This window comes from Mustela erminea, chromosome 11, assembly GCF_009829155.1.
Source record: "Mustela erminea isolate mMusErm1 chromosome 11, mMusErm1.Pri, whole genome shotgun sequence".
NCBI lineage: Eukaryota > Metazoa > Chordata > Mammalia > Carnivora > Mustelidae > Mustela > Mustela erminea.
In genome coordinates this window covers 54,141,048-54,154,174 of record NC_045624.1, presented here as the reverse complement: position 1 = coordinate 54,154,174, position 13,127 = coordinate 54,141,048, and the positions used below count along the sequence as shown (strand labels likewise).

The 13,127-nt window shown below is 35.3% G+C and overlaps 1 protein-coding gene across 1 annotated transcript in view; it reads left to right on the top strand.

Annotated features, from left to right (window-relative positions):
- Positions 1-13,127, top strand: part of ABCB5 (ATP binding cassette subfamily B member 5) — a 135,628-nt gene that overhangs the window by 37,373 nt on the left and 85,128 nt on the right. Inside the window, exons 7-13 of the mRNA XM_032304029.1 lie at positions 4,470-4,661; positions 4,747-4,918; positions 6,876-7,000; positions 7,081-7,258; positions 8,802-8,915; positions 9,220-9,330; positions 12,050-12,175. Coding sequence (XP_032159920.1) covers positions 4,470-4,661; positions 4,747-4,918; positions 6,876-7,000; positions 7,081-7,258; positions 8,802-8,915; positions 9,220-9,330; positions 12,050-12,175 — 1,018 coding nt within the window. The remainder of the gene's footprint in view (positions 1-4,469; positions 4,662-4,746; positions 4,919-6,875; positions 7,001-7,080; positions 7,259-8,801; positions 8,916-9,219; positions 9,331-12,049; positions 12,176-13,127) is intronic.

Here is a 13,127-nt window from a genome sequence, read left to right as displayed (position 1 = left end):
TTCTGTGAACATCAATATAGAAGTCTTTGTGTATGCATACATTTCTACTTCTCTTGGGTAGATACCTAGAGGTGGAATTGCTAGGTCATATGTTAAGTTATGAACGTCTTTTTAAGAAACTACCAAACTGTTTTCCAAAGTGGCTATACCATTTTGCTTTTTCACCAACAATGTGTAAGCATTCCAATTTCTCCATATCCTTGTCAACATTTGGTTTTGTCTGTCTTTTTTATTATAATCATGGTTGTAGGTGGAGTGATACATTATGGCTTTAACTTGCATTTCTACAGTGACTAATAGTGAGCACTATTTTCATTACTTTTTAAGCATTCATATATTTTCTTTGGTTAAATGTGTTTAAATATTTTGCCTATTTTTTAATTGCATCATTTGTCTTATTACAGAATTATGAGAATTCTATTTTATAAATTCTAGATGTAAGTTCTTTGTCCTACGTGTGATTGGCAGATACTTTCTTCTAGTCTGTAGGTAGTCTTTTCATTTTATTAAAGGTTTCTTTTGAAGCCCAGAAGTTTTAAATTTTGATGGTGATGTACAATTTATCAAGTTTTTCTTTTATGGATTGTGCCTTTGGATGTTAAGAATTCTATGTCTAAACCAAGATCATGAAGATTTTCTCCTACAGTTTCTATAGGGCTTTGAATATTTTAGCTCTTACACTTAGGTCTGTGATCCATTTTGAGTTTATTTTTGTGACTGTTATGAGGTAAGATTCTAACTTTTTTTGAATATGGCTATATCCATTTGTCCTGGCACTGTTCTTTGAAAAAATTGTCTGTTCTCCTTTCTCCTATTCTCATTGGCATCTTTGCTAAAAATCAATTGTCCAAATATAAGGATTAGTTTCTGTTCTCTCAATTTTGCTACATTTATTGTTGTATCTATTCTTAGGCCAGTATCATACTGTCTGGCTTAGTGCAATTTTAGGAAATAAATAAATAAATAAAACCAGAAATTGTAAGTCCTCCAACTTTGTTCTTAAAAATTATCTTGGGTCTTCTGAGTTCTCTTCATTTCTATGTACGTTTTGGGATCATCTTGCCAATTTCTGCCAAAAAATCTCCTGGGACTTTTGATAGGGATTGTGTTGAATCTGTACATCAATTTGAGGATATTGTCATCTTAACAACATTGAGTCTTCCATTCCATGAACATGGATTACCTCTCCATTTATTTATATCTTCTTTAATTTCTATCAACAGTGTATGTAGTTCAGTGTTCAGATCCTGCATTTCTTCTCTTGATTTGCTTTTATAACCCATTTTCCTCTTAAAATATTGTAAACATTAGAAAACAGTCAACTCTTATTATTTACAACAGTTATTAAAGTTGTCATGAATACTGAATTTGCAAATATTAAACCATTGTTAGTAGGGTAAATACAGGGTTAGGTTCCAGTGACCCTATGGTCGGTCACAACATTTTCATCATTCAACACAAAACCTCAAATTATGTGTATTTCCATTTAAAGACAACCTATTTAAAAAACAATTATCATATGATCTCTCTGATATGAGGAATTTGAGAGGCAGGGTGGGGGGGTTGGGGTAGTAGGGAAGGAAAAAATGAAACAAGATAGGATCTGGAGGGAGATAAACCATAAGAGATTCGTAATCTCACAAAACAGAGGGTTGCTGGGGGGTAGAGGGGTAGGTATAGGGTGGTTGGGTTATGCACATTGGGGAAGGTATGTACTATGGTGAGTGCTGTGAAATGTGTAAGCCTGATGATTCACAGACCTGTACCCCTGGGGCTAATGATACATTATATGCTAATAAAATAATTTTTTAAAAAGACAATTTATTTAATATATGTTGTTGATTCATTAACATTGAATTCAGAGTCAATAGCACTATAACTCATGCCAGAATGACACCTATCTAACACATATATTTTCTCCATAGGACACATCACAGCTTTCTTACACTTAGGAATACTAGAGAGCACTTAAACATGCTGCCTAGGAGTCACTTTAAACAGTGGAATCATCAAAAATTAAATAAAAACACAAAAATCAGAAAAATGTGGCACTACATAGACCACAAAAATGGCACTTGTTCACAGTATGAAAGCTGAAACAAGAAGGCTGAGTGTTGCCTTGTTCAACCTCAGCTGGGAACATCTTTGTTGGGCAGCTCAGATTTTTTATACTCTATGCATGTCCGTGAGTAACAATGAAAACATCTGAGTATTTATTTGGGGGTTTAAAATAAGCTTTAGTGACCAAGCAGATTTGCCAACACATAAACTGGGAATAATGGGGAGCAACTGTATGTTCTTCTGTGTTTTCCTTGATACTTCACTTTCCTGGCTTTCTACCTACCATGTTGGCCACTCTCCAGCTTGCTTTGCAATTCTTTCTCTTTACCCCAAACTCTACCATGTACCTGAGCTGATTCCTTGGTCCTCTATCTTTTTCATCTACACTTAATTTTCTTTCTCTGTGGGTAGTCTCAGTCCGCCCTTTGTTTTAATTACCACCTACAAGCTGATGACTTTCAAATTTACATCTCTAGCCTAGACCCTGCCCAACTATTTCAGACTCTCATTTTCAGCTTCTTTTTTTTTTTAAGATTTTATTTATTTATTTGACAGACAGAGATCACAAGTAGGCAGAGAGGCAGGCAGAGAGAGAGGAGGAAGTAGGCTCCCCGCAGAGCAGAGAGCCCGATGTGGGGCTCGATCCCAGGACTCTGGGATCATGACCTGAGCCAAAGGCAAAGGCTTTAACCCACTGAGCCACCCAGGCGCCCCTCTCATTTTCAGCTTCTTATTTAAAACCCACTTTGATGTTTAATAGGCACCTTGGTCCTAATGTATCTAAATCAAAACACATAATAGCTCTTACAAATCTATTCCATTTCCCATTGTCCATGGCTGTACATGGCACACCATTCACCGAGTCGCTCAAATCAAAATCTAAGGACTTATCCTTAATTTCTCCCCTTCCTGCATTCCTCACAGTCAGTAAATTGGCAATTTCATTTTGCTGTATTTCCAAAATTAGAATCTGTCCATTTCTCTGTACATCAGCTGCCACCATTTTCGCCCACATTCCTATCCTTCTCACACACTGGCCATTGCAATAACCTCCCAACTAAACTCCTGCTTCAGTTTGTTTCACTTCCATTTATTCTTCATGGAGGAGCCAGACTGATCTTTTTTAAAGTTGAACTGATAAGGGCATCCCATGCTTAAATTTTCCAATGGTCTACCTTTTTTCTTAAAATAAAAGCTGTGCAGGGCACCTGGGTGGCTCAGTGGATTAAAGCCTCTGCCTTTAGCTCAGGTCATGATCACAGGATCCTGGGATCGAGTCCCACATCGGGCTCTCTGCTCAGCAGGGAGCCTGCTTCCTCCTCTCTCTCTCTCTGCCTGCCTCTCTGCCTACTTGTGATCTCTCTGTCAAATAAATAAAATCTTTTTAATAAATTAATTAATTAATTAAAACATGCAATGTACCACGGCTGCTTACAATATTTGCTAAATTCTCTGACCTAATCATTTCATACCATTTTGGAGTTCTTTTGTTCCTGTAATATGCTAAGGTTTTTCCTGCCTCAGATACCTTATTATTTTCTCTCCTTTTTCTCTATTATTTTTCTCGCTTTTCTTGCTCTTTTTATGGCTAGCTCCATTTTACCTTTTGGAATCCAGCTCTTTTACTTCCTCAAAAAAGTTTTTCTTAACCATTCTATCTATATTAGCTCTCCCAACCCACCTTTTACTCACTGGTTATTCTGTGACTTATCGCTCTGTTTACTTCCCTCATAGAACAACCTAATATTATTTTTCTATGTGTATTGTCTGTCTCCTCCCACCAGGATATAAATTCTTACACCAGTATGTAAATAAAGGAAGGCCTTATCTTGCTCATGACTGTATCTCTAAAATGCCACACATAGTGGGTACCTAGTATATATTTTTTAAATGACTCCATTTATCTGGTCTCCTGTTAGATTGTTTTCAGCTCTTCTTTTTTGTTGCTAACTACCATGACCATCCAGCTAGATTAATCTTTTTACATATTTCCTTAGGGCAAATTCCTAAAGTTGAATTTTGTATTTAATAGTATATATATATATTTTTTTTAAACTATTTTGTACTAGACTACTATCATTTCTTCATCCACCTATTCCATGTACAACTATCTTAATTACTTCAGTGTAACTTTCCTAATGAAAGTATTAAAAATTATTGAAAGAAGATATAAGTAGCAAGTGTTATAAAACAGTAGTTTCTACTAATTAAGAGAGACGCACTCTAGACTGGAGAAACCTAGAATTTTGTGTTCAATGTACTTTACTTCTCATGGAGATTTATTTTGACTTATTTTATAGGTTATAGCACAAATTCTCTCAATCAAATATTATGACATCTCATTTTTTTTTATCAAAGGGGAAAACTGCACTTGAGTCTCACTAATATTTCCAATAATCATTTTTCAGGTTGACTCTGTATTATACTGGAATAGGAGTTACTGCCTTGGTTTTTGGCTACATGCAGATTTCCTTTTGGGTTATGACAGCAGCACGACAGACCAAAAGAATTCGAAAACAATTTTTCCATTCAGTTTTGGCACAGGACATCAAATGGTTTGATGGTTGTGACATTGGTGAATTTAACACTCGCATGACTAAGTAAGAGGATTGATGTGTAGTATATCGACTTTGTTTTCATATATTCTATATCAGTGACTTAACTGCATTTACTTACTTGTTTCAGTGACATCAACAAAATCAGCGATGGTATTGGAGAGAAGATTGCTCTGTTGTTTCAAAACATATCTACTTTTTCAATTGGCCTGGCAGTTGGTTTGGTCAAGGGCTGGAAACTCACCCTGGTGATTCTCTCCACATCACCACTTATAATTGCTTCAGCAGCCATATTTTCTCGGGTAGGCAAGATGGCTAAATGCAGCGTTGACTGGAAACAGGAGTATAAACTAGGTTATTTACTAAATTTGTTAAATAAGGCATTTCTATTCATTTCCTATATCTAAAAATGGAAAGGGATATTAAACATCACCAATACTTTTGATTTTGTTCACTGTTAATCACTTTTTTTGCCTTCAAGTTATTTGACCACAATGAGGTTAATTTTAATATCTTACTAACACTAAAAGAATTCCTCTTCATTTAGTAGCCTAGTGCAACTTCAAATGAAAGCATAGATAGAGAATTATGAGAGAGTCTTACACATTCTAAATTTCCAGATAAATGTGTGCAATTCATTTCATCAGAACAAAATAAGAAAATCCTAAAATTATAAACAGTTTTTCATATCGGCCATTTCAAGTTTTTATTTTTTATAAGGCTCTTAAATTACATTCAAATGTCTACTAATGTCTACTTCTTGTACTTTAGAAATCTATTTCAATTTTTTAAACAAATTATGTATTTTCATTTTAAATTATATTTCTAGCACTATTGTGAGTATATCACAAAATATTAATCTATTTATAACCTGGATTAGAAACCAATGCTCTTTGTTAAGTACAAAAACAACCAATATATCCCAGTATCTCTCTCCAAATCAAGTCTGGCAATTCTACCAATGTGTATATCCATCATCTCGATTGGAGGTACAGTGCATTCTTAGGGATGGATGAGGTTTTTATTTTGCAAAGCTAATTGTTCTTTATGGAAATCAAAGCTATAAAATTCACTGAGTTTATTTGCTAACACTATTCAAGTTCAACCAAACAAGAATTTGCAGCAATAAAATTCTATGGCTGAATAAATCCCTAACAGGTTTCAATGTTTAGGCAAGAAATCTTTATCTAATGAGACTTCTAGTCTTGACCTTATAGCCCTTATAAAAATCTTCATCCCCAGCATATTTGAAATGAGGAAACCTCTCAATAGGAAGATTGCCAACTATGTGTTCAGAGCTTAAACTGAACTGCTAGGTGTTTCTTCCTTTCCAGTGATATACACGTGAATTCAGAAAATAATGAGTATTACTCAGTTTATGCTACTTCTTTAACAACTGTCCAAGTGTGTCTTATGTAAAATCATCTCCAATTATATGGAATGTGTTTTGAAAATGAAATTTGTTATGTGAGTAGGCAATAAAGACTTATAGCTCAGAGGTCAATTTTCCTTCTATTCCATTTCATTGAACAGTGGTTCTAAACTAAATGAAATCCTTTACTATTACAAGAGTAGGAAGTGAGATGTTTAATAAAGAAGCACATTCTGATTTAAAAATTTTTAAAAATCAGGTAAACCTGCCTAATATCAATAAGCATGATATACTCCTTCTTCTCTGTCTCTTAAATCTCACCTCTTACTGTTAGAGATATAAGATTTACTAGTAGCCTGCATTATGCAGTAATAGCTTCAGGGGTCATAATCCAGACATACGCAGGATCATCTTCCTCTTCTGCCTCTGTGACCTTTAGCCTACGGAAGACTTGCTTTTTATGTAATAACAAATCAAGTCGAATTAGGCTTACTAGTTTCCAAAGTGCACCCAAAAAGGACTGTGTCCCTAATACCCATCTCCAAATTAAGTCTTTCCCAATTTTATTTATGTAAGTACCCAGGTTCTAAGGTTTTAAAAATATAGGGAGAGAACAGTGAAGCTCTGCTTATACAAGGCAGAGTAGAAATTTAGATTGAAGATTACTTCAGACTAAACTCTTTCCCTGCAGTGAGACTTTAAAAAGTCAGTTAATATCTCTGGCAGTTGCTTTTCTAATTTGTAAACTGAGAAGTTAGGTCAAATGATCTTAAGTACCTTTTCAATAATAAAAGTCTGCTGTTCTAGATTCTACCTGAATTAAATGCTCTGTACATTACTGCCTCAGGATCATTTTTTTGGTTAACTGTGGTCCTGGTTTATTACAGATAATCATTTCATTGACCACTAAGGAATTAAATGCCTATTCCAAAGCTGGGGCTGTGGCAGAAGAAGTCTTGTCATCAATCCGAACAGTTGTAGCCTTTGGGGCCCAGGAAAAAGAAATTGAAAGGTCTGTTCCTTTAATTATGACAATATTTGCTTGGTTTTAGTTTTCCCGAAGTCTGTTCCATTGCATTTTGTCTTTTTAAGGTATACACAGAATCTAAAATGTGCAAAGGATATTGGCATAAGAAAAGCTATAGCTTCAAAACTCTCTCTTGGTGCCGTGTACTTTTTTATGAATGGAACCTATGGACTTGGTTTTTGGTATGGAACCTCTTTGATTCTTAGTGGAGAATCTGATTATACCATCGGAACTGTTCTTGCTGTAAGTCTTGACAGCAAAGGTAACTGGCCTATATAGTCTTCTTATCTAGAGCTTAGTAAAAATTGTCTTTGGATGACAATGAATGTCAAAAAATGAATGTTTTTTATAAATACTTGTTTCCATCAAATGATTTGTATAGGGGCGCCTGGGTGGCTCAGTGAGTTAGCCTCCGCCTTCAGCTCAGGTCATGATCTCAGGGTCCTGGGATCGAGCCCCACATCAGGCTCTCTGCTCAGCAAGGAGCCTGTTTCCCCACCACCACCCCACCGGCTGCTCTGCCTGTTGTGATCTCTCTCTCTGTTAAATAAACAAATAAAGTCTTAAAATAAAAAAATTAAATTAAATAAATAAAAATTAAAATTAAAAAATATTTTTAAAAAGACTTGTATATAGCTTTAAATTATAGTTTTAAAGGCAGGATTTATTCATCCAGTGTATCTTTAAAAGCACCATGTTTTTAGAAGAATCCTTAATGAATTCCCTATTAGGATACAGAGTTTTCTTAATCCAGCAATTAAAAAGGCCAGTCTCTAGTGAGACTTCTACCTTTCAGACTTGCTGAGGTAAAATGGCAGTCTACATTAACCTTGTTGAATGTCTTCCCTCTGAAAAATTTTGTAGATTAAACTCTCCTGCCCTTCCTCTGTCCTTCAGCATATGGTAATGTTAAAGACAGACTCTCTGCAGCTCTGTCCAATGTCACAATTTAGAGGGTTGGGTTTTTTTTTTTTTAACTCTTAGGGGTTTTATGTTAAATTTTTATTTATTCACTTATCCTCCCAAATTTCAACAATAAACAGTTCAGTTCAGGATTAAGAACAATTTGTCTTGCTGAACTGAATTGATCTGGTCTATATACTTCAGTTCTTATTTGGCCTTCCCATTCTATGTAGATTTCTTTTCTGTCAACTAAAGTTACCTTTTGGATTTGAGACTTTAATCATTAAAACTTGTATATAAATGAAACTTGAGCATGAGGAATTTGGGGCACATCCTTATTTCTCAATTTGTGTGTGACTTGGGGCAAATGACTTGCTAAACCTTAGCTTCCTCATTTGAAAGATAGGGAAAATGCCCTGACTTAGGTTCTTTCCTTATTTTATTTTTTGCAAATATGTGTCTGTCTGAAAATGAAAGATGTCCAATAATATAAGAATTCAGAGAAGTTCAACAGAAATAGTATAATGCCTCTATGCTACTGAAATCTGTGACATCCTTCTCTGTAAAGTTTAAGGGATCAGTCAGCAAGGAGGAAAGGCAGCTCATCTCGCTCAACCAGTAAGCACTCCATAGTAAGCAGATTTTCCTACTCAGACTTCCTGGCAGGTGATAAGAAACTCATGGGATAATCAAAAGCTGTTTCACTTTAAGAAAAAGCTATCATACTTGAATTAAATTCTTTCCTTTATATTTAGACAACAACTTCCATTCCTTCCTACCTTACTTCTCTAATATCTCTTTGATCTCAACCATATATACATTTCATTCTGTTGTCTCTCTTATGTAATTGAGGAGGGTAAATATTATTTTCTTGTTCCTATAGGTTTTTTTTAGCGTAATCCATAGTAGTTACTGCATTGGAACAGCAGCCCCTAATTTTGAAACCTTCACTATAGCCAGAGGAGCTGCCTTTCATATTTTCCAGGTTATTGATAAGGTAAGACTTCAAACTGCTTTGAAAGATAGCTACCATTACTACAAGAAAGAAACCAAAAAATTGACACACTTATTTCACTAAAAGATGGGCAAAATCCATGTTGGACAATTGGCTATGGAAAGAGATTGTTTTAACTTTTCTAAAATGACATTGTGTTTTATTGAAATCTTCATGTCTAACTCAATATACTTCTGAAGCAGAAAAGAAAACATTGTAAAAGAAAACGGTCTTTACACTGTTTTTAGGATGTAGAGTGTCAGATTAGTCCATTGAAGAGTTGTAACATTCTCCTTGTTTTTCCAAGAAACCTGCAATAGATAACTTCTCAACAACAGGATATAAACCAGAATGCATAGAAGGAACTGTGGAATTTAACAATGTCTCTTTCAGTTATCCGTCAAGACCATCTGTCAAGGTAGCTTAATTTAATTATAGAATTGTGCAGTCTTATGTTATCTTATCCTGGCCAAGATCTCTTCTTAAGAGATTATTTAGGATCATTTTTACTTTTCTTTGAGACTTCAGGAAAGAAAGAGAGAAATAAAGAAAAAAGAAAAAGAGAGAGAAAGGAAGGGAGGGAGGGAAAGAGTAGGCCAAAGCCGGGAGAGGGAGAGAGTGGAAGGGGAGGAAAGATGGATCAGTAATGGACCAAAAACTCTTGAAGAGCTAGTTATATTTTGCATCCTCTTTTCTACATCCAACTGACTAAAACATTTTCAACTCCCTGAAATTCCTTTACTCTGCATTTGGGAGCACACCAAAGTGTCTTGGATTGATGGCATCACCTATCAGTGATCCCTGAATATTATCACATTCAACAGAGATAACTCAAATTAACTTTCTAGTCTCTAACCTGAAGAAACTATGCCCATGTTGTGCCTTTCCCTTCTCCCTTTCCTAAGAGCTCTACTGCACCAGCATTCGTGTTTCAGGTACAATTCTTCCTCACTTTTAGATACATATACACACTCACGTGTATGAGCAGTCACACTTGCAGCACAGAGTTTTTCCACCCTCCATCATTTAGACTTTGACAAGTTCTTGTGAAAATATTTATCAGTCTTTTCTTTTTCTTTTCATTTTATTTGTGTACTTATCCAAAAAAGGTAGTTACAGCTAAAAATTGCAAAGAGTAATTACTAACAAAATACCTATGTCGTAGGAAAAGGAGACCAAGGGCAATTGGGTGACTCAGTCCTTTAAGTGTCCAACTCTTGGTTTTGGCTCAGATCATGATCTCAGGATTCTGAGATTGACCCCCGTGTTGGCTCCATGCTCAGCACGGAGTCTCCTTGTCCCTCTACCTCTCTGCTCCTCCCTCTGTGCTCATTATTTCACAAATAAAACCTTCAAAAAAAAGAAGGAGACTATTTTAAGTAAAACTGATAAAAAATTACTAATGCCATCAACCTTTAATACTGTCTAAAATGCCCTCATACCCCCTGCAAAATTTGCATCCAGAAAAGATCTGTCTACTCCTTACTTTCTTATTTTTCTTTTTGATTGAAATTCTCTTTTCAAAGCTTTTTATTTTTTTAAATTTTTGTTACTTAATTACCATTACTGGAATAGTGTTGTTTTCTACCATTTTTCTTAACATAAACACAGCATTTGCAACTACATTTGGGTTGGTTGTTGAAGACTTAAGTACCAGTTTGCCATTAAATTGCAATGTAAAGTGCTCTCTGGGTTTTAAACAACTTTTTAAGTGAATTTTTTGAAATATAGCCCTTTTTTAAAGCTAAAGAATGAATAATTTTAAAGAAAGAGTCTACCACTTTTAAATAAACAAAACACAGATTCTTGGGAAGCCTGATCTGCTCAGTCTGTTAAGTGGCTCCCTTTGGTTCAGGTTATGATCCCAGATTTCTGGGATGGAGTTCCACTTCAGGCTTCTGGCTCAGCAGGGAGCCTGCTTCTCCCTCTGCCCGTCATTCCTCCTGCTTGTGTGTCTCTCTCTGTCTCCTTGACAAATAAATAAATAAATAAATATTTAAAAAGCAACAACACAGATTCTTCCAAGGAAAGTAACAGAAACCAACTCCAGACTGAAATACAGAGGAGGTACTCCCACCAGGAGTCCCCAGTTTCTCACCTCCTTTACACAATTCTTCCCTGCTTGGCCCTTTGAAAGTTTTATGTTTAGATTATTTAAAGGGTCCGTTTCTTTACAAATGGGGAGATCAAAGTGAGAGAGTCCAAGGAGAGATTCCCATATTTTCTGGCTGAGTACATATAAATGCAAGCAAAAATAGGTGAGGGTTTGCTTGCTGTTGTCATTTTCATAGGGCAGTTATTTGTCAGGCTTCTCTCACATTGAAGGTCTGTAGGACACTAAAAGCTGGTAGCAACTCTCAGTGATTGAGAAAAATTTTAAAGTGCTACACCATGAGATCTGCTAGAGAAGGAGGGTTTCTAATGGTGGAATCCCATTCATGGGAGCACCTAGAGAATCTTCCTGGTTGTTTTACATTGCAATACATTTTGTGGTAATATTAAATATATATATATATATATATCTTTTTTAAAGTATTTTACTTATGCATTTATTAGTCAGAGAGAGAGAGAGAGAGCGTGCACAAGCAGGCAGAGTGGCAGGCAGAGGCAAAGAGAGAAGCAGACTCCCCGCAGAACATGGAGCCCAATGCGGGATTCAATCCCAGGACCCCAGGATCATGACCTGAGCCGAAGGTACCGGCTCAACCCACTGAGCCACCCAGGCATCCCACATTTTTAAGAAATAATTTCCTTAAGTAGCTCATGAAAATATTTGGCAAGATTTCATTCAGTTGTTGTAAATTAGAAGATAAAAGCTTTCACTAACTTGGTAGTTATTATATTGATATAAATTGAAAATATGAACAGTTTGCTGTGGCTAGTTAATATTCTATGAGTAATCTTAATCTAGATCCCCTCTTTATATAGAGATGGTAACAGTTTTTTTTATCATTTTTCAAAGTTATGTAAATTTTTATTATACATGTACATGAAAGAAAACAAGATCTAAATTTGTTTTTAAGTATCACAGAAAAATTCATTTTCTGTTTATAATTATACATTAAATCTCTGAAAATATGGGAATCGTGTTTTCACATACCTACTTTTATAGAATTTTTCTCCCTACTTTCCAATAGATTCTGAAAGATCTGAATCTCAAAATCAAGTCTGGAGAGACTGTGGCCTTGGTTGGCCCCAGCGGCAGTGGGAAGAGTACTACAGTCCAGCTTCTACAAAGGTTATATGATCCTGACAATGGCTTTGTAAGTTCACCTAGCAAAATCATTTGTAGCACCTAGCAATCATTTCATCACATGATGAAATTAGGAAATACCACCTATAACAGAGGGCTTACAACTATATCAGTTTTTAATTTTTAACATTGGCTTTTCTCAGCCAATTCATTTTCTTTCCTGTATATCCATTCATTCAGAAAATATTTATTGAACACCTACTGTGTGCTAGGCAGTGTTCTGGGTCCTGGGGAATATTGATGAGCAAAGCATAAAATCCTCTGCCTTCATCAAGTTTACACTCTTGATGACAAGAGATTGACAAATAAAATAAGTAACATATAGTATGTTAGAAGGTGATGAAAGCTGTGGAGAAAAATAATTTGTAGTACTCAGAATTTATGAGATTATCAGTTTCTCAAAATATCCCAGAAGAATATCTGTAGAAAATATGCTCTCTCATTTTCTTCTATTACCCATAATGTTGCACTTGGCTTTGTTACCCTTGTAAATAGCATAGAGAATAAGACTACAATAGTTACGGAAGCATAATTCTTAATGCTTCTCTTAAAATTTTCGGCTATTTAAAAGAAAATCTACCCTGCTAGAGCCTGGTTTCATTTAAATTTGACTTCCTAAGTCTTAATTTGGACCATACTAGATTCACGTATTCATGCTAATATTAAATAACTAGATTATTAGATAAGCATTCCATACACAAAACAGTAGCATAGAATACCCATGCTCAGAGAGAATACTAAAGTTGGTGAGAAAGATAGGCTCTGTAAGTTTTAATTATCAAACCTTGACCCTCCCACTGGAATATTTGGAATAATGGGTAATGATACTATCTATGAGGAAGACTGTGTTCATTTATTATTATTTATATAAATGAATAAAAGATATTTTTGCCTTTTGCAGTGAAATGGGGTGTTAAAGAGAATAAAGGAAATTTCCTAGGGTCACCTGGCTGGCTCACCTG